Source organism: Lepus europaeus, chromosome 4, assembly GCF_033115175.1.
Source record: "Lepus europaeus isolate LE1 chromosome 4, mLepTim1.pri, whole genome shotgun sequence".
Lineage (NCBI taxonomy): Eukaryota > Metazoa > Chordata > Mammalia > Lagomorpha > Leporidae > Lepus > Lepus europaeus.
The window spans coordinates 131,234,506-131,261,304 of NC_084830.1; the positions used below are offsets into that span (position 1 = coordinate 131,234,506).

The 26,799-nt window shown below is 43.6% G+C and overlaps 1 protein-coding gene across 4 annotated transcripts in view; it reads left to right on the top strand.

The window, feature by feature from the left end:
* The window catches only part of SH3TC2 (SH3 domain and tetratricopeptide repeats 2), a 59,050-nt gene that overhangs the window by 20,476 nt on the left and 11,775 nt on the right, over window positions 1-26,799 (top strand). For all 4 annotated transcript variants that reach the window (XM_062188877.1, XM_062188880.1, XM_062188878.1 and 1 more), the window contains exons 6-12: window positions 63-282; window positions 1,022-1,095; window positions 3,167-3,362; window positions 12,027-12,160; window positions 14,118-14,159; window positions 14,284-15,981; window positions 16,077-16,257. In XM_062188877.1, the coding sequence (XP_062044861.1) occupies window positions 63-282; window positions 1,022-1,095; window positions 3,167-3,362; window positions 12,027-12,160; window positions 14,118-14,159; window positions 14,284-15,981; window positions 16,077-16,257 (2,545 nt within the window). The remainder of the gene's footprint in view (window positions 1-62; window positions 283-1,021; window positions 1,096-3,166; window positions 3,363-12,026; window positions 12,161-14,117; window positions 14,160-14,283; window positions 15,982-16,076; window positions 16,258-26,799) is intronic.

Sequence of the window (26,799 nt, forward strand, 5' to 3'; positions counted from 1 at the left end):
GTGTGGTAATACCCTTTTACTTCCTGCTTCCTCTTGGAAAGGCCTTTTTTTGTTGTCTGCAGGCCACTTCTTCTGCAGAGCCATGTGCTCTGTGGCTCAGCCAGCTGAGAAGGAAGGGGAGTACTTGACACTTTGCAAGAATGAATTAATCTCGGTGAAGATAGCCGAAGGCGGGTCTGAGTGGGAAGGCGTGTCCCAGTGGGAAGGCGTGTCCTTGGTGACAGGTCAGCGAGGCCTGGTGCCTGTGGCAGCCCTGGAGCCCCTGCCTCTACCTTTCCACCAGTGAGTAGCCAGCAGCATCCTGGGAGAGGGTCCTGGAGAGATGGGGGTCTATATAGAACAGTGGACCTGGTTTCAGAGAAGGATTTCCATGGTGCTGGGGAGAAAACAAAATCTGGTTATCTTTATCATTATTATTATTAACAGTTAAGCTTTGCCCAATTTGATGGAACTGGGGACAAGTCTTAGTTTCAAATGGACCTCATATCTTGGAGGAAATAAGCCCCATTGCCTACAACACTGTGCTTCACAGTGTATGAGCTGGAGGTCATGTGTAGCAGCACTACCTGAGGATTGAACCATAAGTCTGGGCCCCCTGACCCACCTCAGACTCTCCTTGGGTGTTCATTTTGAATAAGCTCCCTGGGGGATATTTTTCACACTAAAGTTTCAGGATGTCTGCTGTAAGATATTAAAAACTCAAATACATAGAGGGGCTGTAAACATTGCCCCTGGCTGTGGACCGTGTATGTAGCTTTGGTTGGGAATCGGGAGAATAGAAAGGAATCATTTATTAGCTATTTAACTGACAAACTCATTGCAGAGCTGGAAAACATTCCAGATCTGCTGAACTTCTCTCTTTTTTCACAGTGCCTGGTATAAGGCAAGTTCTCAATAAATGTTTGTCATCATTATAGGAAGAGAAAGAACCAAACCTATCATCATTGTTGTTATTCTAACGGATTCTTCATTGTTTCAAGCTTTTGAGATCTGTTTTACAAACCTCATTTTCCATTGGCAGATGGTTCCTAAAGAATTATCCAGGAAGCTGTGGCCTTTCCAGGAAGAGAGATTGGACAGGCTCCTATCAGATTGGTATGGCTGAATGGAAAACATAGTATTGTTAGAGAGATAATTATGTCCTGCCTCCTAATTTTATCTGCAGGCTTGGAGTCAGTTGATGTGAATTCCTGTCTCACTTCTGCTACTGTCTGGATTTAGAGAAGCTGGTCACTGTCTACACATGCATGTCCTTGCCTGTGAAATGAGAGGTCTCAATACAGGGCCGAGACACAGGTGCCTGCTGGGGCAGGCAGGGCACACAAATGTATGGAGGGATGGCATGGGAAACGGCAGGGAATGACAAGGACCACAGGGATTTAAGGATATATGAGTGAAAAGAAAAGCCTGGCACAGGCCAAATTAAACATTTTGTGAGCCAAGTATGACTTGCAGGCTGCCTGTTTTCAATCTCTGGTCAAAACGTTGTAATGTAACTCTATTAGAGTTTTGTGAGACTAACTTTGAATTAATGAAGAGCAGGAATGCCTGGCATATGGTGGGTACTCAGTAAATATTTGTGGAACAAGTGAATAAATATGCACATATATAGACATACATAGATTGTAAATAATTTCTACTTGTATGTGCATATGCACATATCTGTATGTATGCATGCATCTACTGGATAATTAAGCTCATTTTGCTTTAGATATCTGGTTATTCCTGCCTTTCATCTTTATTGTTAGAGCTTCCCCAACCAACTCTCTGCCTCCTGCCTTGGCAGAAAGTGCAATTATTTAAGTCTAAATAACAACTGGAAAAAGAAATAGAAGGAATTAGTGTCAGTTTTCAATGACAAACAAGGTTTGTATCTGAGGCAGTACAGTCTTGGAGCTGGAATCACGGGGTTTGATGTCTGCTCTGGGCTCAAATTCTGACTCCAAAACTGAAAACCAGCATGACCTCCCCCAGTTCACCTGCTTTCACTCTGCTGCAACTTCCTCAGTAGTGAACTGATACAATAAAATCAATTTCAAGTGTTGTCTTGAGGACTAAACCGAATGACATCTGTAAATCACAGGTATCATACAAAGCTCTCATCAACTCACAGCATTGAGACATCCTGATCTTGAAGACACAGGCATTGGAAAATGGACCAGGGTGTCAGAAAAAAAAATTAAGCCAGTAGCTTTAGCAGAGAAGTTAATGCAAATATGGAAACAGAAGTATACAAAAGCCCTGGTCTCGACTAGACCAGGGTTAGTGGAAGAAGGGATAACCGGAGGTTTTCTAGGCTTCAGTTGTAGGCCCAGTTTTTCCACAATCAGCTCCTCAGAAAGTCACATATTCTCTCTAGGCCTCCACTTTCTCATCAAAAGAAAGGGCTCCTGGGAAGATCTGAGCAAATGGACTTGAATGGACATTATCTGTTGGCCAGTCCAACACTTGTAATACATGTCATTACCGGACTCTGAGTAGGCAACCTATCAAACTGGGTACTTACTATTGTTAGGAGGGTCTTTTAGAACCCTGTGGGTCACCAACAATAAGGAGACTGACATTTGTTGAGGTTTGACTAGGGGGCAGGTATTGTGTACTTTATCTCAGTGACTATTCCTAATATTTATGAATGCGGACACTTTTATTCACCCCTTTGTAAAGCTGGGGAGACTGAGGGTCATAGTGGCCAAAGGAACAGAAAGGACCATGGTTCTCACACCTGGGTTGCAGATTTGTGCTAAACAAGCCAAAGTGTTTATCATAACGACAGGGCAAAATCAGACAAACTAGGAAAATACAGAAAGTTTTCCATAAGCTTCATTTATTCCGTTCTAAGCCATATCTAGTATTCTGAGAACATCTTTCTTATGTTTGTTAAAACATATTTTTCTCTTTTAAAATGATGGTGAAAATGCATTATTTTTCATTTTATTTTATTTTATTTTTTTGCATATCTTATACTGGCAAAATGAAAAGCCAGGAATACTGTGTCCTTCTTGCCAGTTTTTTGTTTTTTTGTTTTTTTTTTAAGTTGGGTGGTGGGAGTCTTTAGCGGCCCTTGAAATCCTAAAGTCGGGAACCCTTTCATCCATGTGATGTTGGAGGACGAAGGTGCGCTCAGCCGCTTGTGTCTTACTGAGCTGACTTGGTCCTATTTGCACAGGTAGAGGAAGATGTAAGGTCCTGAAGGATTATGAATGGGAAGCAAAGGATGAACTGAGTGTCCAGCAGGGAGACAGCATCGAGATCATCGGCTTCATTATTCCCGGGCTGCAGTGGTTCATCGGGAAGTCCATGAGCTCAGGAGAAGTGGGCTTTGTGCCCACCAGGAACATAGATCCTGATTCTTACTCCTCCATGTGAGTATGGCAGTGAGTATGTCCTGGAGCTGGGCCGCCTTCCCCACTGCTGCATTCCTCTCTGAGCAGATCTGTAGATGCACTTCAGGGGCGCCCTGGTAACACAGAGCCGGAGAAGCACATTCTGACAACTGGGGCTGACACAGAGTGATAGGAAGGAGGGGTGAGTGACCAGGAATGAGTCCATTGAGTCCATTTCGACACTGGGTCACTGGGATGCCTCGGTCCAGGAAGAGAAGCACAACCCCCAGGTAAAGGGCCTGCTGTTTGGCACTGAGGGTTTGGTTTTGGTACTAGGATCCTGCCATTCACCCTATCCAACCAAGGAGCCCATCAGGAGATGGGCATGCACAGGGAGAAATAGATGACCAGTTTGGTCAGTGAGAATTCCCCTCCCATGTAGGCCTGGGAGGCAGGTCCCTGTGTAGGTCTCCTGTATAGATCTTCATAAATTCAGCTTTGGAGGAGTGAAGTCAGTGTTGGCTAGGAGAGCAGAGTGCACCCTTTCCCCTTGTCTGCCTTGAGTCCGGAAGGACTGGCTCTGAGGAGCAGACTCACCTTCCTGAGCAATCAGCAACGCAGGGCAGCCTAATCCACCCTCCCTGTTTGGAGGGCAGAGATTGGCAGTATTGCCCAGTCTCTCTGGGTGGGCTTTCTGCACAGGGACGTACAGAGAGCCTGGGCCCAGGAGAAACAGAGTTGGCTCTTGACACTGAGGCACCATAGCACACTACACCAAGAAAATTTAGTCCAAGCAATGTCTGGAATCTGAGTACTCAGACTGGAATTCCCTCTCTCAAGGGAGAAAGCCAGCAAGAAGGGTGAATAAAGGATGGAAGCTCCTGCTATGCCCGGGCTTTTGTGGGGCAAGGAGCCAAGAGGACATTTTTTTTTTCTGTGCAGAAATGTGGAACCCAAATAACTCTAAACAAGGTAGCCTACCCACTGAGCTCCTGGAGAAATGTGACAAGCTGTGGTCACTGCTAAGGAGGAAAAGGATATCAGAAGTTTCATGAGAAAGGCGACATTGAGTTGAGCTTTGCACGATGTAAAACAGTTTAACAGATGTACATGGGGAGCGGAGGTGGCAGGTAGGAAACCATGGTGATGCTTGAGGAACGGCTCATGTTCATTGGGAGATGAATTATCAGGAAGGACAGTGATAGAGAAGTCAGGGGTGCCCATGCAGGGCCCGCCCTTCACCTGGCAGGGAATGAGGAGCCCCTGAATGTCTCTGAGCAAGGCTCTGATATCTTGGACCTGTTCTCTAGGAGGCTAAGCATGGCTCTGGGTGAGGAGTGCATCAGCAAGGGAGCCTGGGGGCAGGAGAGCAGGAGACCAGTGAGAAGGCTGAGGCTGGCGCCTGGGAGAGGCGTGGGAATGGAGAGGAAAGGCCGCTGCTGAGGACCAATCTACAGGAAGCCAGAGGTTCTGGGAACTTTGCAAATATGGACACCTGTGTTCTACTCTCAGAGGCTCACATCCACCTGGCCAGGGTGGGGCATGGCAGTGACATTTAGAGAAGGTCCACAGGTGGGACTGGTGGGCAGCCAAGGTGACGACATAGCTCTAAACCACCTCTCGTATTACTGCAGGGATCAGGGAGATTTCAGAAAGGAAGGGGCTGAACTCAAGGCCTTGGGTCTAGAATTCCAGAATACTGACATTCAATTCAGTGGGCTCTGCAGCTGAGGTCCTGGGGGAAGGGAGAAAGAATAAAAGGAGTAGAAAACAGGTTTGATGTGGAAGTGCTTTAGAGCAGAGGGAAGAATGTGGCAAAGGAGGCAGAGGAGGTTACAGAGAGGAAGGCCCAGCTGTGGGGAGGAAGTGAGGGGAAGTCTGATGCTGTATGCTGTCCTCAGGAAAGGCAGGGCCCATTGAGAAAAGGTTTTGGGGGTGTCCCTTGGGAAGCCTTTGGGCGGTAGAGTGGCTTAGTCTTTTGCAGAGTTCTGGAGTCAGAGTCAGACCATAACCTGTGTCTTCATTAGTGTACCAGCTCTGTAACTTTGGACATGTTAATTTCTCTCTCTCTCTCTCTCAGTTTTCTCATCTGTGAAATGTCTATAATATTGGTGCTTGCCTAATTGGCTTGCTCTGAGTTAAAATGAGCACATAAACCACTTAACAGTGTTATATGAGTGTGTGTGTGTATGTGTGTGTGTGCATGCTTCAAATACTCATTAGCTCCTATTGTTGTTCTTGTTCTTGTCATTGTAGTGGCAGAAATCTGAGAGAGGCAGTTTTAATTGAATATTGGAGACAAGTGCCAGCTTTCATAAATTATATTTGGACTTCTGCATCTTACACCTTGCTTCAAATAATAATAGTTCAGTATGACTAAACTAGTTTAGTCATCACATTTTACCTGGCTTATTTGTAAGGGACACGTTCTCACTGAGGAACATCCTCGTGTCCCGTGAGGTGGCAGTACGACTTTCTCCTTATTTCCAAAGTGCTGTCCATTGTCCTCACCTGGTTCCCTGTGGGACCCAGTGCTCCAGAGACTGCACATTCAGTAGGGAAGGGGAAAGTGAGCCAGGAACCAGGAAGGGGTGGAAGAAGGAGCAGAGGGAGTTGGGAACTTGTACATCCACCAACACCCTCCCTAGACTTCAGACATCCATGGACCACAGCCACTGAGGGATGGAAGCTGGACTCAGAGGCATGGCAGCCAGAAGAGCTTGACTGGCAGCTGCAGTGGAAGTCCGTGCTCTGGGCTGACTTTGGCCGCTGGGTGTCACTCTCAGGCTGAGTTTGTTTGTATCAGGTTCCAGAAGGCAGTCTCGGTGTTTGGCCGAAGTCTCCATTCCCTCCTGGAGGTGCTCTCCCTGGGCTGTTCTGGTACTTGTATTACTTGCTGAGGAGTGTGCGTCTGTGTGCCCCTAACTGACAGCGTAACGGTACAGTTTCTCCAGAAGCTATTTCTGAGTCAGTTTGCCTGTGCCTCTTGCATAAGAGAAAAAGAGCCTGCTCATGCACAGAAGCAAATTTGTGGGTTTCCCTTCTTTTTCTTGGCACAGATTTTGACACCAGCTACCTTGTTTCACAGCAAACTGGTTTTTAAAATTCGTGGCAGGTTTTAAAAATGTTAAATCTTGATCTTCTGTCCAAACATAGTATTGGGTTTTACTAGAGTGACTCTGTAGATCTCAGAGCTTTTGAAACTGAAAGACAGACTACCACACCCTTCCTTGTTTTGGTTGCTTTTTATGAAACTTCTGTGCTTTTAGAAAACACTTGATTTGGGTGTTTGCAAATGCTGTATATGTTTTAAAGAAACAGAAATTTTAGATACAACTGAAGATGCCTCTTAGCCCCTCTCTGCTTTTATCTTCCAATTCCCAGCCCAGAGGCAATAGCTATATGAAGTTGACGTGAATCTTTCCCATCCATATTATGAGACATTTTAAAAATAGGCATTTGTTAACAAAGAAAAGCACTACGGTTTTATATATTTAAAATTTTACATAATTTTTTTCTACAGTTGGCTCTTTTCAGTTAATATTGTAAATGTAGTATTTATTCATATTGTAATAGATATTGCTTTTAATAAAGAAGTACTTAAAGATTTATATGCTGAGATGCCTGAATTAAAAAAATCTGAATGACAGATTACCACACTCAAAACCAGAAAAAAGAACATAGAAGAAAAGTCAGTATTTTATAATATACAGTTTTATAAAGTATATATATATATATATATATATACATATATATATATATTTTTTTTTTTTTTTGACAGGCAGAGTGGATAGTGAGAGAGAGAGACAGAGAGAAAGGTCTTCCTTTTTGCCGCTGGTTCACCCTCCAATGGCTGCTGCGGCCGGCGCATCTCGCTGATCCGAAGGCAGGAGCCAGGTGTTTCTCCTGGTCTCCCATGCGGGTGCAGGGCCCAAGGAATTGGGCCATCCTCCACTGCCTTCCCGGGCCATAGCAGAGAGCTGGTCTGGAAGAGGGGCAACCGGGATAGCAATCCGGTGCCCCGACCGGGACTAGAACCCGGTGTGCCGGCGCCGCAAGGCGGAGGATTAGCCTGTTAAGCCACGGCGCCGGCCAAAAGTATATATTTTCTCATATTCTTTTATTTTTGTTATTGTTTGTGTCTTCTTTATAATTGCATTTCTTGTGATAATCACTTTTGCTATCAGTCTTACAGCCATTTCTTTACAAATATGCAATTTTTCCCTACTTTTTAAAAAAAGTTTTCTCCTTGTTATTGATAATTTACAATTGTACCATGATGTCTCTAGTTGTAATATATTCTATAATATATTTGTAAAAAATTGTTTACTTCCTTTTTCACTTCATATTTCATATCCAGCATGTCTTTTAGTATTCATTTCAGTGGAAGTATGTAATTTTTAAATTCCCTCGGACCTCAATGTTTGTTCTTCTTAAACATCCTTAAAATCTACTTTTGAATGATAATTTAGCTGAGTAAAAAATAACATCTTCAACTGTGCAAATTGATTTTTTAAAAGATTTATTTATTTATTTGAAAGGCATTTTTATAGAAAGAGAGAGAGAAAGAGAACTTCTGTTGCTGGTTCACTCCCCAAATGTCCACAACAGCTAGGGCTGGATCAAGCTGAAGCCAGGAGCAAGGAGCTTCTTCCAGGTCTCCTATGTGGGTGCAGGGGCCCCAGGTCTTGGACTATCCTCTGCTGCTTTCCCAAGCACTTTAGCAGAGAGCTGGATAGGAATTGGAGTAGCCAGGACTCAAGCCAGTGACCATATGGGATGCCAGCATTGTAGATGGCGGCTTAACTCACTGAGCAACAGCACTGGCTCCAGGCAAATGGATTTTGTCAAGGTGTTTTTTTTATTGGTGTTTTCAAACAGCCAAATTTTCTTTTGTTGACCTTTGTTGGTTTTTGTTTTCTATTTCACTAATTTCAGCATTTGCCTTTATTATTATATTTTGTTTTTATTTATTTATTTATTTATTTTTTGACAGGCAGATTTAGACAGTGAGAGACAAAGGTTTTCCTTTCTGTTGGTTCATCCCCCAAATGGCCACTACGGTTGGTGTGCTGCACCAATCCAAAGCCAGGAGCCAGGTGCTTCCTCCTGGTCTCCCATGGGGTGCAGGGCCCAAGCACTTGGGCCATCCTCCACTGCCTTCCAGGGCCACAGCAGAGAGCTGGCCTGGAAGAGAGCAACCGGGACAGAATCCGGCGCCCCAACCGGGACTAGAACCCTGGGTGCGGGCGCCGCAGGCGGAGGATTAGCCAAGTGAGCCACGGCGCCGGCCTTGTTTTTATTTTATTAACATATGCTCTTTTACCTCATGACATTGAACAATTAGGTAATAGTTAATTGGACCCAAAATGAAAGACCAGGAGAAACAGACAAGTTGAAAAGAACTATACTATTAACAAATGGACATCATGTTAAAATTTGTTTTTATTTATTTTGCTCAGGACTTGGTGTGCTTCTTCAGTCTGAAGACTCATGTCTTTCTTCAATTCTGGAAAATTCTCAGTCATTCTTCCTCTGAATATTGCCTCTCTCTCTCATTCTTTTTTAGTCTGTCTTCTGGAATTCCTATTGGAGGTATGTTGGACTCATTCTATCCTCAGTCTTAATCTTGTATGCTTTTCATCTTTTTGTCATTCTAGGCAATATTCTCTCCTCTACTATGACTAAACCAACTATTGAACCCATTCATATAGTTCTTTAATTTCCCTGGCTTTGTTTTCCACTTCTAGACTATTTATTTTTCTATTTTTAATATAGGATTTTTTTTTGCCTCACAGTGTTCCAACTTTTCATTGCAGTTTCCATTTATTATTTTTATTTCATTATTTTTCAGTATACTTGTTATAAATTTTCTTCAGATATTATTATATTATTTTTAATTTTCTAAGTGTTAATTATATTATTAACTTTTAGTACATCTACTTGTTTTTTTATGAACTGTTCATTTTCTTGTGTGGTTATTTTTTGCATGTGAACTAATGTTTTTTTAAGAAAGAGATATGTTGCATGGATCTTGGACAGAGGAAAACGCTCTGCAGAGTAGGTTTTGCATTTGCTTATCCTGAATCTTAGGAACTCATAATGATCCAGGACTGGTTTTCTAGTATCATAGTCTCAGTATGGTACCTACAGTTCAGTATAAAATCAGTTCCTACGCCTCCTAATAGCATAAACTTAGGTGTCTGACTTTTACCCCCAGGACTCAGGCATATTAAAAGTAGGTCCTTGGCAGGTATTAAGTTTTCCTCTATATGAAAGTTGCAGCCCTTCCAGACTCCTGGCTTTATGTAGGAAGCTTGATTCCATTTTCCTGCTTCATAGGTACAGGGTCCTATCTCTTGACCATGGGAGGAGGGCCTTTTAAGGTCAACCCCTGTCTGAGGTCCGAAGTGCCCGCTGGAATCTGACTGAACCCCCTAAGATCTGGGAACTGCCTGCTCTCACCTAAAAAGATTTAAATTTTTCCTTTTTTTTTTTTTTTTTTTTTGCTCCTAGTGATTTCTCTTTCTTTCTTCAAAATTAAGGAATGTATTAAAATGTTCACTTTTATTACATTTTATGCAGGATTTGTTTATGTGGATGGTGGCGAGTAGCCCCTTTAGAGCACTTCAGCCTGCCATATTGCCAGAATTATCCTAACCCAGCTTCCGTGTTTGACATTCCCTAGTGTAGTTTGCCAAATTTCTTGGATTCTCTCTACATACCTGGAATACAGGGCATTTGGAGATCAACTGGGAGGCAATGGACATAGAGATGGAGGACTTCATTTTTATTCTTAGCTTTACTACTTTCTAGCTGTGCAATTCTGAACATGTCACTAAACCTTTCCAAACCATTGTCTTCATCTACAAACAAGGATTTAAAAAAACCCACATCATAGAGTTGTTATAAAGAATAAATAAAATAGTAAGGTTAGGAATACTTCTTAAAATTTTAGAGTTCTATAAAAATTTGGAATTATATATTTTCTTTTATTCCATGTAAATTTGTTTGAGATTTCAAAGACGTAGTATTCTGCGGCCGAGAGTGTCATGGTGCTGGGGAAAATCTGGTGATCAGACCATAGAGATGGAAGCTCAGCCCAAGTGCTGAGAAGAGACCTGGGAAAGATGTTAGGGCACGCTCTCAGCTCTGGAGCCAGTTCTGCCATGGTTTAGTGAAGTGGCCTTGAGAAGATCAAGTAGTTTTCTCATCGCTAGTTCTCAAACTGTGTTTTCTGATTTATGGGAACTAATGGTGAATGATATAGCACCCCAACCCAGGTCTCCTTGATCTCTGCTTTCACTAGAGGAGCTCTTCTTTCCTGCCCTACCACCCCCTCACCTCTGACTTCATTTTGCTGTACCTTAATTTCTTTATATGTAAAAAGGTAATAATTTTATGGTACCTGCCTCCCAGGGCAATTGTGCAGATTAAATGAAATAAGTGTCTGATCCATGATGAGCTCTCCAAAAGCATTAACTATTAGTAATTCTTGGGCTTCCAAGTTAATTTTGTTTTAAAAATACGGTCTGAGGTTAAAAAATAATTTCTATCTAGAGCTGAAAATGATCCTTAAAAATGCTCATATAGATACTGGACTGAATATTTTCTAAAGCATTTCTAGTTTTCATACCCTTTAATTTTATGACAAACCTCTTGTTAAGCAAATTAGACTTAACAATTAGTTTATACAGCAGGAGAGTATAGAAATCTCTTCTGTTTACCATCAGTTCTTCCAGCCTCTGGCTCTCCTTTTACCCACTCTTTTTTTTTTTTTTAAATTAATTAATTTGAGAGGCAGAATTACAGATAGAGAGAGGAAGAGACAGAGAGAGGTTTTCCATCCACTGGTTCACTCCCCAAATGGCCGCAACAGCTGTAGCTAGGCTGATCCAAAGCCAGGAGCCAGGATCCAGGAGCTTCTTCTGGGGTTTCCCACATGGATTCAGGGGCCCAGGCACTTGTGCCATCTTCCACTGCTTTCCCAGGCCATTAGCAGAGAGCTGGATCAGAAGAGGAGCAGTAGTGGCATGAGCTGGTGCCCTTATGGGATGCCAGTACCACAGGCAGAGGCTTAACCTACTATACCATAGTGCTGGCCCTTCTATCTACTCTTCCCATCCCTTAGCTATTCTATTCCCCTCTTAATGTTACATAATGCTGCTGTTTTGTGCCATGAAATTAGATATCAACATTTGTGAAGGATTCCTTCAGACTAGGCAGATTTTTTTATTGTTTCTCTAGGTTGTGTTACCTGTCCGTACCTTTTACCTAGCATAACCTATGAACAAAGAAGCTTCTTTTAAGACTCCCTTTCCAGTCCTTGCATTTAGGGCAACCAATTTCTGTTTCCTTCATTAATATTGGGCAACACGTGGTCTCAATGGGAAGAGGTTGAGAGAAAGGACTTTGCTTTCTTTGGGAGATGGAGCCTTAAAGGGAATTGGAGTATTCCCAGACCTGTTTTGTCCTGCCTGACAACCACTCAGCTCACTCCTCCTCCATGCATGAGGTGGGAGAGCTCTTCTTCCTTGGCAAAACGAATACAACTTGTGACAGTGAGATAAAGCATCTGATTCAGCTATGGGCAAATGGTTGATGGCCTCTATGTCCTTCACAGTAGCCTAGCGTGGAGAGAAGAAGAGGTCAAGCCTATAACCTTGCACTGACCCTATCTCTGTGTGTTTTGTCCCAATGCAGGAGCAAGAACTCTGCCTTTTTAAGTGATGAGGAAAGATGCTCTCTGTGGGATCTGGGATGTGACAGCAAAGCTGAGTGTGCCAGTTTCCTCCACACGCTTGCTCATACGGACATCACATCTGTCTACCGGCTCAGTGAGTGTGGGGTCCTCTGACCCTCTTTGAAAGCCCAGACACCTCACGATTAAGAGTGTGTCCCTAAGCAGGAATAGAATTCCCAAACTCTGATTCCATACATGACTAGAAGGCCAGGACTATGAGTCAGTTGAGCCCTTGGAGCACATTAGATTGGCAGCTTTGCACTTTAGCTTTCAGATAATTCTGGGGTGGCCCTGGTTCTGTTGTGTGGAAAGCATGAAATCTGTTGGGACGGCTCACCTATTTCATGGGTGATCAGCTGTATTGAGCCTTTCATCCTAGTCGTGGGGAAGAAGAAATTTCTGAGTCATGGCTGAGGTCCCTTCTTTTAGGGCTGAAGTAGGCCCCCAAAGATGGGCCTGTGCACTGTTAGAACTGGGAGGACCGTAAGAGATTTCTCCCTCCTCCCATTCTGAGGGTTGGGAAACTGAAGCCCAAGTGAGTTAGTTGATGCGATGGTTGGGAGATCTAAGCGTAGGCTCCAGGCAGCACTTTGTTATCCAGTTGCCAGGTGTGACTTATGGTTGTTCAGGCCACCAAGGTTACCAGCTGGAGGAGAAACAGATTGGCAGTTCCAGCCCCTCTTCCCCCCAAGCCTATACTCTGGGAAGGAGCACTTCTCTCTGACTCTTCCCCCTGGAGGGAACCCATTGTGTAATTTTTGTACCAGTTGTGTTTGGTGTCCTGACCTGGAAGGAAATGGCTACAGTAAGACAGGCATATGACCCTCAATGTTAGAGGGCCTAGTGCATAAAAACCTCTCTAGAGCCAGGCTCCTCAGCTCTCTTTGGCTGCAGGGCTTTCTGTGTGCTGGGGGTTGCTGATCCTGAGTGTCTGCTGTGACAGTCATGAAGAGGCCCTACCCCATAGAATAGCACAGAGAGGCTTTGAGGGCCTGCTAGTCCTCAGAACTCACCAAGGACCTCAGAGTGAGGGCACAGACAAGTGCAGCTTCTGTGCCGTGAAGAGGTGGACTGTTCTCCCTGCCAGCCCTTGTCCTGTGGAGTGTGAATCTGGCTTGCACTTCCATGGTCCTACTGAGGCTGCTTTAGCCAAGAGGATTCACTTCCTCGCTGCCAAACCCAAGGCATCTCCCAGGCTCCTTTCTCTCCAATGGTGCTTTTTCAGTTTTTCAGCAGCTCCTGTCTATCAGGGAATGTTGCTGTTCCTCAGGTTCATTACAACTCCCCGCTGCCTACCTCCCCTGTCACTTTACTTTTCTTCCAAATGCTTCAGCGGTGTGGTCACATCCAGTTCTGGGATTTTGGCCAGCTCCCTGTGACCTGCTGTGGGTCACAAATCTGTATTTGCACAGTCTCAACTTTTCTCCGTGGCTCCAGACCTGCTTCATTCTCTGCCTAGTTTCTGCAAGGCCCTCAAGCCCAGTGCATCTAACACTGTAGTCCAGACTCTCCATTCTTCCACCCCATCCCACTGAATTACTTCAGGGCACAAAACTGGGATCCTCAGATGCATCTTTGTTCTCTTTTCTTTGTCATTCCTTTTTGCCTTTGGTTCTGCTGCTTTTCAAAGCACAGTGTCCAGCACATCATACATGCCAATGTCTGTGCAGTGAATGGAAGAAGGAAGGATGAGATACACATGGAAAGGAAGGCAGTGCCATACACCACCAAGTACCTGGTACTCAAGAACTCTGTGCTGGCTTGGTTGTAAACTCACTGAAAGGTGTGGGCAATGCATCCCTCTGACCTCAGAATTTACACCTACATCTCTTCGAGCTTTTCTTCTCTGACCCTGGGTCTCACTTCTACCTCAGTTTCCAACTGAAAAAAAAAATAAGTGAATACAATGAGATAAGGATGTCCTGTCTGTCTTTGGTGATGACTGATGATCTGAAGGTTTGTCACTAGGTCTCCTAAGTAGCTGCTGGTCTGATATGGGCATAGTGGCCGTTTCTGACCTAAAACCAGGTCCGTCTTTCGTTTCTACTCAGGTGGGTTTGAATCCATCCAGAACCTTCCAAATGATCTAAGCGGTGAGTAGAAATCATGCTGATCCTGACCCCCCACCCTTCAGGCCAGCACACCTGCCCTCCTGCCAGGAGCTGGCTCCCTTAGTTGCAGCTATTCAGAGTTATTCAGCTCTGCCTGTCCTTACAGTGTCCCAGCCTGAAGGCTGCAGGGAGGCCAGTCCGGGCAGGACTTGGGAACAGCAGCAGACCATGGGATCCAGACAGTCCAGCAGCTCTGAGGACTCCAGCCTGGAGGAAGAGCTCCTCTCTGCCGCCTCGGACAGCTACCACCTGCCAGAGCCTGATGGCCTTGATGACCCAGAACTGTTCATGGACCTAGACACTGGTCAGGAGGAGGAGGAAGCTGAGAACTTTGCCCCCCTGCTGACTTTTCTAGATCATGAAGGTTACACTGACCACCTCAAGAGCCTCTATGATTCCTCCTTTTCTTTCCTCACTTCTTCCTTTTATAGCTTCTCTGAGGAGGATGAGCTTGTGGCTTACCTGGAGGCCTCGAGGAAGTGGGCCAAGAGGAGCCACATGACCTGGGCCCATGCCCGGCTCTGCTTCCTCCTGGGCCGGCTGAGCGTCAGGAAGGTCAAACTCTCCCAGGCCAGGGTGTACTTTGAGGAGGCCATCTACATTCTCGACGGGGCATTTGATGACCTCTCTTTGGTGGCAGCTCTGTACATCAACTTGGCTGCCATCTACCTAAGGCAGAGGCCGAGAAATAAAGGCTCGACCTTGCTGGACAAGGCAGGTGCCCTGCTGGCCTGCTTGCCTGACCGTGAGCCCAGTGCCAAGAATGAGCTCGACGTGGTGGCCTACGTGCTGCGCCAGGGCATTGTGACAGACAGCAATCCTCTGGAGGCCAGGGCTTGCTTCCTGGCCATCCGAATGTTGCTGAGCCTGGGCCGGCATGAGGAGGTCTTACCCTTTGCTGAGCGCCTGCAGCTCCTCACCGGACAGCCTCCTGTCTCGGATGCTCTGGCTGCCATCTTGAGTTTTTTGTATGACAAGAAATATCTTCCACACCTTGCGGTGGCCTCTGTGAGGCAGCGTGGAACCCCGAGTGCCCAGGGGATGACTCTTCCTACTTGGCAGGTCTACTTGGTTCTCCAGAATGCCACCAAGCTCCTCAGCGTTTCCTCTGCCAGCTTGGGTGAAGTTTCTGCCCTGGCCTGCCCAACACTCAGGCAGGCTCTGGCTGCCTGTGAGGAACAGGCAGCCTGGAGCACCCAGAGGGCCCTGTGTCTCATCCTGTCCAAAGTCTACCTCCAGCACAGGTCTCCTGAGGGTGCCATCCACTACCTGAACCAGGCCTTGGTGCTAGGGCGGCTGCTGAGTGAGCAAGAAGCCTTTGAGTCTTCCCTCTGCCTTGCGTGGGCCTATCTCTTAGCCAGCCAGACCAAGAAGGCTTTGGACCTCCTCGAGCCACTGTTATGCTCCCTGAAGGAGAAAGAGAATGTCACCCAAAGGGGAGTGGTCCATAATCTTTTAGGTCTTGTGCTTCAAGGTGAAGGCCGAGTGAACAGGGCAGCCAAGAGCTATCTCCGGGCCTTGAACAAAGCCCAGGAGACGGGGGATGTGCGAAACCAAGCAGTGACTATGGCCAATCTTGGTCACCTGACCCTTATTTCTTGGGCTCAGCAGCCAGCGAGGGACTATCTCCTGGAGGCTGTCCGACTCTATTCTGAACTCCAGGCCTGCAAGGAGACAGACATGGAATTAGTACAGGTCCTTCTCTGGTTGGCCCAAGTTCTGGTGTCTGGATGCCAGCTGACCCAGGGCCGCCTTTGTTATGAAATGGCATTGCTGTTTGGCTTAAGGCATCGACATCTAAAGAGTGAGTATGTCCCATGCTACTGGAGAAGTATTGGAGCCTGCTTTGCCTGTGTCCTATCTCCAGTCATCTCATTTGTGTCCCTGCTTTATGTTCAGGTCAGCTTCAGGTCACCAAATCCCTCTGCCATTTCTACAGCTCCGTGTCCCCAGATCCTGTGGCATGCATCACCTACCACGAACACTGGCTAGCTCTGGCTCAGCAACTCAGGGACCGGGAGATGGAGGGGAGGCTGCTGGAGTCCCTCGGGCAGCTCTATCGGAACCTAAACACGGCCAGGTGAGTTGCACTTAAAGAGAGACAGTGTTCTTTCCCTTAGGAAGTCAAGTCCAAATGCATGTGGTACAGGCATGGAAATATAGAATAGATTGTGTAGCTGCCACCATGTGCCATCCATTACTTATTAGCTGGTGGCATTGGGCAAGTTATCTAATTTCTCCATGCCTCAATTTCCTCCACAAGGAAGGATAGTAATGGCACTCTATCCTGGAGTGTTAGTGTGAAGAATAAATGCTCATGTAACATTTGGAACAATGTCTGGTACCTAGAAAGGGTTCAGTAATGTTAACTGTGTTACTATTATTTGTGTGCTTCCAACTCAGCATGTGACCATGGTGGCACTTGCATTATTCAGAGAGGTGGCAGTTACACCTAGGACTGTGAAACCTTTGAGAGGTCTTCATCACCTGAGGATAATTGTTGTTAGAGAGAGGACACTTGAAGCAGGGCTGTACAAGCTCATGGTAAAGAAAGTTTGATTGGAGGCTTATCTTTAAAATGAAACAAGAAATTGCAAAACAAGGTTTATTTTCATAGTCTTTTTATCAGGAACTTTTAAAGTACCATGGAATTCTTTTTTAAAAAATTTATTTAAGTTATACAAGCTCCATGTATTTCATATATACAGATTTAGGAACATAGTAATACTTCCCTCCCTCCGACCCACGTTCCAACCTTTCTCCTTCCTCTCCCATCCCTACTCTTAATTTTTTTTTTTTTACAGAAATCTACTTTCAGTTTACTTCACTGTTTAGTTAAGAATACTTAGATTTTAATTGCAGCTATGCATGAAGTATTAGGATAAACATACAATAAAAGAAGTGTTGATCTTTTGGCTGAATGGTATTGACAGAATTATATATTATAGCACAGTGAGACATCCTTTGTTTTACAATTGACTTTTCAGTACTATCTTTTTTAAAAGGCCTCAATTTTGCAAAAATATATCAAAACTTAACTTTTAAATGAAGAGGACTCTTTTAGTTCTTTGATACTCAAATTGTTTTCATTTGCCATCTCCTATTGAGTTGATCCTGGTTTACCAGGATCCTGCAGTTTTGTTCTCTAACAAGCCTTTAATGTTTTCCATTAAATCCCATATGGTTTGTATGGTTTTCAGTTTCAGTTTTTAGCAGATTTGCATTGTAGTTTTGTATTCATAATTATAAGTGACTTATAAAACAGAGTAGGAACCACTTGCTAGTGTCGATCAGAGAGGTGGCTTAGGAGAGGTTAATTAAATGACAGGTTTTGCTTTTCTAGGCAGTAGCTAATTCTGGGAACCTGGACAATCAGATAATGAGTAATCAGATAACAAACTCTTTGTTTCTATTTCAATATTTCCTTCTCCCCTACTCCTTCACCCTCTCCCTCAGTCATTCCTTCTCCTACAAGAATCAAGCATCCCCCAAGCCTCACACTGTCCTTGCCTTCTATACCAGGGAGGGAGTTTGGGATCCTTGCTGCATGTGAGTGGGCAGGAGAGAGGCCATTCTGGGACACCCTGGGAGTTTGAAGGCTCTGGAGCAGATCCAGAAGACAGCCTTGAATTAACCTTTGAAATGAAACAGCCGTGAGCCCGTGGTAAGGCATCATGGGACCGGGCTTTGGGAAAGTTGGATTTTAAGGGACTAGAGCAAGGGTGCCAAAGAAGTGTCAGACTTACTGCCGCCTTGTGCTGCTGTGCAAATTCAGCCACAGATTAATTCTGCTCCCAGCCATTGGCTGCTCCACTGCTTCACCAGCCCTGTACCCTCACCCTAGTTGTCAAAAAACCACTGAAATCCTAAAGAGGAACTAAGACAAAATTCCTAGATGCTGTCAATGTGGACCACGGAGGCCTTATTGAAGACAGTGTTCAGAATCACTGTCCACCTTAAGTGATGGGGGTCACAGAGAAGATGTAAGCAGCGAGACTGCATGTGATGCAGGTAACCAGAGGAGGCTGGAAGCCACAGGACTGAGGGAAGAGCAATGCAAACTGGACTAGGATTTGAGGAAAACTGGTCCTTCCACGCCCTAATAACATGTCCTTGAACAAGTCACTTGAATAAGTCCTCCTGGTTGCTCCATTTATAAAGTTAAATTGAACCATCTACCTTCCATTTCTAAAACGTTGAGTCTGTGACCAGCTAGCTATGCAGTCTAACACTGACTTTTAGTACCAGAATAACTGCTGCCTCCCAAGTCTTGAATTTTGGAGGCAAAGTCTTTTTTTTTTTTTTTTAAAGATTTACTTTATTCTATTTGAACGACAGAATTACAGAGAGAGGTAGAGACAGAGAGGTCTTCCATCCGCTGGTTCACTCCCCAGATGGCCGCAATGGCCGGAGCTGTGCCGATCTGGAGCCAGGAGCCAGGAGCCAGGAGCTTCCTCCCGGTCTTCCCACATGGATGCAGGACTTGGGCCATCTTCTACTGCTTTCCCAGGCCACAACAGAGAGCTGGATTGGAAGTGGAGCAGCTGGGACTAGAGCTGGCGCCCATATGGCCAGGCTCTAAGCCACTGCGCCACAGGGCTTTAAGCCGCTGCGCCACAGCACTGGCCCCATGGAGGCAGAGTCTTAAAGTTATGGGCCTTCTAGGGAGTCTTTGAGATCAAGGACCTAAGACTTTGCAGTTGGAAAGACTCTACAGTATGTTCAGAAGTTCTTGTGGGCAGACCTTGTGTCTAGTATGGAGCGTGGCATAGAGGAGACAGGGGATGTGTTGTGTGGTTTACCGGGTTACAGAGTCCACTAACTTATGGCCCTTGAACTGCAGCTTTAAACTGACCTGGGTGCAAGGTATCAAGACAGAATTTGGAGTGCTTTGTCTGACCAAGTCTCTGACTCCTTTGCTCAGGGCTTAAGTGAGGAAAGAAAGGTGCTTCCCAAAGGTTTCACATATTTGTTACTCAACCAACATAATACTGTAGGGGCAGACGCAAAGAGGAAAATCATATTTCCAATATGACACATCCAATGGTACAGAGAGTGGTGACTTTTTTTTTCTTTTTTTCTTTTTTGACAGGCAGAGTGGACAGTGAGAGAGAGACAGAAGGAAATGTCTTCCTTTTTCCGTTGGTTCACCCCCCAATGGCCGCTGCGGCCGGTGCACCGTGCTGATCCAAAGCCAGGAACCAGGTGTTTCTCCTGGTCTCCCATGCGGGTGCAGGGCCCAAGCACTTGAGCCATCCTCCACTGCACTCCTGGGCCATAGCAGAGAGCTGGATTGGAACAGGGGCAACCGGGACAGAATCCGGCACCCCAACAGGAACTAGAACCTGGGGTGCCGGCGCCGCAGGTTGAGGATTAGCCTATTGAGCCACGGCACCGGCCACATTTTTTTATTTTTTGACAGGCAGAGTTAGACAGTGAGAGAGAGAAAGAGACAGAGAGAAAGGTCTTCCTTTTTCCATTGGTTCACCCCCCAAGTGGCCGCTACGGCCAGCGCATTGCGGCTGACGCACTGCGCCGATCTGAAGCCAGGAACCAGGTGCTTCCTCCTGGTCTCCCATGTGGGTTCAGGGCCCAAGGACCTGGGCCATCCTCCACTGCCTTCCCGGGCCACAGCAGAGAGCTGGACTGGAAGAGGAGCAACCAGGACAGAATCCGGTGCCCCAACCGGGACTAGAACCCAGGGTGCTGGTGCCACAGGCAGAGGATTAGCCTAGTGAGCCACAGCGCTGGCCCAAGATTGGTGACATTTTTAACTTGGTATGAGTAGATGGTAGTGACCATGATACAGCATACGTTTGTAAGCCATCTCATGTGCAATTCCTTATAGACCAATTGATTCTTCTCTAATGTCTGCTGTTGGAGTTCTACCTGATTTTATTACCAGTGTTCATCCAAATCCACTGGGGAATGGGGCAGTTTTGCTTTGTTTTCTTTGGCCAAGAGTCCCTTAATCATGAAAGCCACATGAGAAGATACGGAGTTAGTCAAGTACACACATTATGATGCTGGGGAGAAGAGAGCCTTTTTGGCCTTTAGTGACACTTGAGTGGTCAGAGTGCTGTTAGTGGAGCCGCAGATGCCTATTCCAATAGCCCTTTGAGAGCACTGGCATATATGGGATCAACCACAAGACATAGTGAGTCTTTCCTTAGGGAGTCTTCACTGGTAAGGAATCAAATAACACATAGTAAGTTAGAACAGCAGAGATTTTCACCCAAATGGGGAATGCAACTTTTTCCAAAATTAGCTTATTACGGGAAAAAAACTCATTAAATCAATATTAAAGGTTATAAATTGAAAAATAAATGTTCCCTCCCAACTCTCCTTTTCCCAAGATTCTCCAGAACTAACTCCTTAAATATTTTTTAAAAATCCATAAATATTTCATGCATATGAAAGAGTATACATGATACATATTTTCTATGTAAATAAATATTAGATGTATTTTAATATGTACATATTTTAGTTCCATTGTGATATTATGCTAAAAATTCTGTTTCATAATATACTGTTCTGTTATGTGCTTTTTTCACTTAAAATTTTTCACTATGAAATGTTGATCCATGTCAACATTATCACATATGGGAAATCTTCTGACATGTCAGGCACTATGGTAGATGCTGGGAAAATGAATGATTAGGGAAAATAAAACCCAAAATAGCTATAAAAATGGAGCTGTCTATCCCTATGTGGGAGTGAGCATGTTGTTATTATAAGTGTTCAAGCAGAGACTGATTGATTATTTAGAAATATGGTAGAGGAGTTTCTGGAATTGAATTGAATCTCGATCTTCTTAGTAGCAGCTTTATTGAGGTATAATCACATAACATCATATTTAGCCTTTAAATTATACAATTTAGGTTTTAGTTTATCTACTTTGTTGTGTAACTCCCATGGCTATCAATAGCAGAACATCATCTTGGCCTTCCCCCTGCAAACCCACACATTAAATAATAAAATAATAATAAGAATAATAAATACACATTAGCAGTCAATCACCATTATCCAGTCCTAGTTTAGCTCTAGAAACCACTAATCTTTCTGTCTTTATGGATTTCCCCATTCTAGACATTTGATATAGTGAAATCATACAACATGTGATCTCAAGTGACTGGTTTCTTTGACTCTGTATGATATTTTCAAGGTTCAGCCATTTTGTCACTTTCAGTACTTCAGTGTGATTAATCTAAGAACAGTGTTGTATTGTGTGAATGTACTATCTTTGTTTATTCACTCCTCAGTTGAGAGACACTTAGATTCCTTCCACTTTGTGACTTCTATGAATAATGCTGCAATGAACATTCATGAGCAAGATTTTATATGAAGTACTTTCAGTTCTTTTGGGTGTTTGCCTAGGAGTGGAATTACAGAGTCACATAACTGCCAGACTGTTTTCCAAAGTGGCTATACCATTTTACATTCTCATTAGATATTTGTGAAAATTCCAATGTCTCCACATCCTCACCAACACTATTGTGTACATTTTAGCCATCCTAGTGGCTGTAAAATGGAATTTCATTAAAGCTTTAATTTGCGTTTCCATGATAACTAGAGATGTTGAGCAGCATTACATGTCTTTCTGGGCATTTGTATGTCTGCTCAAGTGAGTTTTCCCTTTGAAATTGGGATTTTTTTTTTTTATTGTTGAATGGCAAGAGGTTTTTAAAAAATATATTCTAGATACAGATTCCTTTCTGACACATTATTTGAAATATTTTCCCCCAACTATGGGTTATCTTTTCAGTTTCTTGATTGCCTCATTGAATGAGTTGGGAACTGTTTGCTCCTTTTCTGTTATTTTGGTAAGAATTTGTGAAGGAATTGTTCTTTAAATACTTGGTAGAAGTCACAAACGAAGATAGCTGTATCTTGGATTTTCGTCAATAATTCAGTCATTCTAGTTGTTATAGGTATACTTAGATTTTCTATCTCTTCTTGAACAGTCTTGTTTTTGTCTTTCCAGGAATTTGTTCATTTGTCTAATCTGTTGGTGTATAATTGTTCACAGTATTCCTTTGTAATCCCTTTTATTCTATAAAGTCAGTAATAGTCTTAACTTTTTTGAGTTTCGTCTTTCTTTTTGCTTTGTCATACTAGCCAAAGGAATTGCCCTTTGGTTTTTCTTTTCTGTATAGCATTTATTTATCATCTAATCTTTAGTATTTCATTTATTCTACTTGCTTTTGGTTTATTATACTTTTCTTTGTGTAGTTACAAATCTTTTCCTAAGATTTATTTCTTTATTTTAGAGGCAGAGCTACAGAGAGGCAGATGCGGAGAGAGAGAGAGAGTAAGGGGGGGGGGGGCTTTCACCTGCTGGTTCACTCCCCAGATGGCTGTAACAGCCAGAGCTGAGCCGATCTGAAGCCAGGAGCCAGGAGCTACTTCTGAGTCTCCCACGTGAGTGCAGGGGCCCAAGGACTTGGGCCATCTTCCACTGCTTTCTCAGGCCATAGCAGAGAGCTGGATTGGAAGTGGAGTAACCGGGACTCAAACCGGCGCCCAAATGGGATGCGGGCAGTACAGACAGCGGCTTTACTGCTATGCCACAGCACCAACCACTGTGTAGCATCTTAAGGTGGACTATAATGTGACTGATTTGAAATCATTTTGTATACGTTTTTACAGCTCTAAATTTCCTCTGAACATTGCTCTCACTTCATTTTATAAATTTTGATATGTTGTGACTTTGTTTTTATTAATTTCAAAGCATTTTCCAGTATTCCTTGTGATTTCTTCTTTGACTCTGTTTATTTAGGAGTGTGTTGTTTACTTTCCAAATATTTGTAAATTTCCAAAATTTCATTTTGTCACTGACTTCTAGTTTCATTCTGTTGTGGAGGGAAATTTTACTTTGTTTGATTTAATTCTTTTTAAATTTATTGAGATTTGTTTTATGGTAGCATATGGTCTACTCTGGAGGATATTCCATGCAAATATTCTGTGTTGTTTGGGGTAGATATCTATTAGGTCTAATTGGTTTATGGTTAAAGTCTTGTGTCTCCTTATTGTTTTATGTCTGTTTACTCCATCCATTACTGAAAGTGAATTATTGGCCGGTGCTGAGGCTCAATAGGTTAATCCTCTGCCTTGTGGTGCCGGCACACCAGGTTCTAGTCCCGGTCGGGGCGCCGGATTCTGTCCTGGTTGCCCCTCTTCCAGTCCAGCTCTCTGCTATGGCCCGGGAGTGCAGTGGAGGATGGCCCAAGTGCTTGGGCCCTGCACCCCATGGGAGACCAGAAGCACCTGGCTCCTGGCTTTGGATCAGCACGGTGCGCCGGCTGCAGCGGCCATTGGGGGGTGAACCAACGGGAAAGGAAGACCTTTCTCTCTGTCTCTCTCTCTCTCTCACTGTCCACTCTGCCTGTCAAAAAAAAAATGAATTATTATAATATCCAATTATTGTTCGTGAATTTTCTCATTCTTCCTTCAATTATGTACGTTTTTTTCTACACCTATTTTGGAGCCACATTGTTAAGTGCATATATATTTGTAATTGTTATGTCTTTCTGATAAATTGATTATTTTATCATTATAAAATTTTCTTTGTTGTCCTTAGTGACAATTTTGTACTTTCTATCATAGTGTAACTACTTCATTTCTCTTTGGTTATCATTCATATGGTATATATTTTCTCATATTTTACTTCTTAATCTATTTGTCTTTGAATCTAAAGTATGTGTTTTATACATAGTATGTAGTTGGATTGCTTAAAAAAATTTTTTTTAGTGGAATCACTTTTAAACACTAGAGTATTTAATTCTTTTATACCTAATTACTGCTAAGATAGGTTTTATATCTGCCGTTTTCTACTTGTTTCTTATGTATCTCAGATCATTTTTATTTTTCTATTCCTCTGTTGTTGTCTGCTTTTGTGTTAAATAGATATTTTCTAGGGTACTATTTTAATTTCCTTGTCATTTCTCTTACTGCATTTCTTTCAGTTATTTTCTTACTGTCTTTCTTGGGGTGTAATTTATAGTGATATTAAGTGTTTCCTGGGCATGCACACAGCCCTGTATGTGCATGTGGTCTTCTTGATTCCTAGGAACCTGTTGAAGCTTTTCAAAGCCTCTTATGGACATCTTATTCACTAAGTTTTTATTTTATTGTCATATTTTTTATTTGCCTCATTTTTTTAAACCACCTCAGGGAGTGGCAATGATCAGCAATTGCTATTTTTCGGGGCGGGGGGGGGGCAAACACTCAGGGAAAAAGGTGTTTCTCCTTGAGGGAGCTCCGAGTCAGGTAAACTAAAACAAGCCCTGTGAGTGCAGGCTTTCAGGAACTTTCAGACAGACCACACGTGACCTCTCTGGGGAAGGGATTTTGGGGGAATCCCAAACCCATCACGTCCCCTCCAGTGGATTCTGTGAAGCTGCTTCTGTCAGGCTGTTTGTTTTTAAGGCTACACAACGGCTGGGGTGAGAAAGCTGGCTTAGAGCAAATTCGAAAATATCAAAGCTCGGTATTCTTCACAAGATTCAACCATTTCTCTTGCATAAACACTTCTCGGGTTGTTTTAAGCCTTTGGCTATCTTTCAGAGATCAGAAGGAATCTGACTATTTGATTTTTTGACAGTGTTTTTATGCCTTTTATGGAGGAGTGAATTTTTGGAGATCCTTCCTCCATTGTCTGAGAAGTTAGATCTTTTAATTAGATCTTTTAATCCTACTGATTCAGTGATTCTCAGCTCTGAGATTCTTATTTGAATAGCTGTGAGAGGATAAATACCCACTTCTACTTTACCACCCATGTTAGTGACTCGAAGAGGAAGATTGGGAAGTACTTTAGGTGTCAGAGGAAACCTCTGCAAACATAAGGTCCTTGCCCTCTCGCGGAGTGACCTGTTCTTCAAAGAGCGCGTGCTGCAGTGCTATATTTACTCAGCATGTGTAAATCACCCAGTGCTATGGAGAACTAAGAAAGAAAGAACAAAGACCAGCTAACAGACATGGAAAAGCAGGTGTTTCCATGCACAGGGTGTGGTTACTGTAATTTAGTGCTAAACTTCCTGGTAGCTAAGGTGAAAAGGGGAAAGCCATGTGAAGTTCTTACTGTCTGAAAGAAGAACATAAATAAATACATTTCTTGGAGCAAGTTTTTCCTGGCACTGATTTCTAGGAGGAATTCACTAAGTGCATCCTGATGTAGTGGATAGATTTCTTCAACCACACTCCTCTCAATGGATTTCTGCCCTCTGAAAGCTCCAAGTCATAGCAAGCAAAGCAGGAAGTATTCATGGAAGAAAAGGTGGAAGTGTTCAGGGACAGGTTTGGAGGGAAAGGAGAGAACATGTTCCACAAAAGGGGAGGGGAATTGGGGAAGACTTCACGACAGTGGTAGCGCTTGAGGAGACCCGTGCAGGACAACTAAGATGCTGATTAGCACAGAAACATAGAGTAGCACTTCAGGTGGGGATGACAGCAGTGGCAATGGGAAGGTGGGGACATACTTGAAAGAGATTTTGTGGATTTAATGAACAGATTTTGGTGACAAACTGGGTATGGGTAGAGGAAGATGCAATTCTGTCACTTAGGAGGGGACGTGGATATTGGGTGGGGGATTGCAGTGGACCTCCAAAACTGCACTATGAGCAACCATGATGAAAAGGGTGACCAAAACACTACCAGCATGAAGCAAGCACGCATTGTTTACTAAATGATGTGTAAGGCTCATAAGAAGTAGAAAGAATTCTGAAAATTGAGAGCTAAAGAAGACAAATAATTTGCATGTCTAGAGCAGGGTTAACAAATTCTTCTATAAAGTAACAGATGGTAATTGTTTCAGGCTTTGTGAGTCATGATCTCTGCCAAAATTTCTGCAGTCATAGTGCAAAAACAGCCATAGACAATATATAAATGAATGAATGTGGCTGTGTTCCAATAAAACTTTATTAACAAAAGCAGGGGGAAGGCTTTGTTTGGCTCATGGCCTATACTTTTCCAATCCCTGGTCTAGAATGCATACTCTTAAATACTCTGTATGTATTCTGCCGACCTCACCAGTAATTCTCACCCTGGATAAACAATAGGCATGGATAGCTATATAATGAAAGTTCATGCAATTGTATGGATGAGCATGGCCTAATTATCCATCTGGTCTGAGTTCTGCTGTTACAGAGAATCCAGACTGATTATACTACTTCCTTTTGTAGACATCAGCTTATATTTCTGACCCTTCACTTTAAGGTGTTTTTTATTCTCCCACACTGCCTTTCTACTGATTTTAATTCCTCCTACTTGGAAGATTGTCTCTAGGGTTTAGAGGTGGGGGGTGGTACAGGAGAGCAAAGAGATGCTAAAAACTTTGGCTCAGTCTTTGAGTTTTTGCCTGGAAATACTTTGCTGTCTCTTTGTCCCATACCTTCAGGGTCATGTCCTCTCTACCTTTCAGGTGATAACTATAGAATCTAGTTTGATAAACTTCTTCAGTCTCTCACTGGGAATGGTTTTTGGGAGTCTTGTCTTCTGTATTTAGGTGAGATAACATAGATACATGGTACTTTGCTCTAGAGCTGAACCAGGTGAGGTGTAGAAGACCTTTGTAGATCTATTGATAATTCTGATAACTATTTACTGAACACTTACAATGTCCACA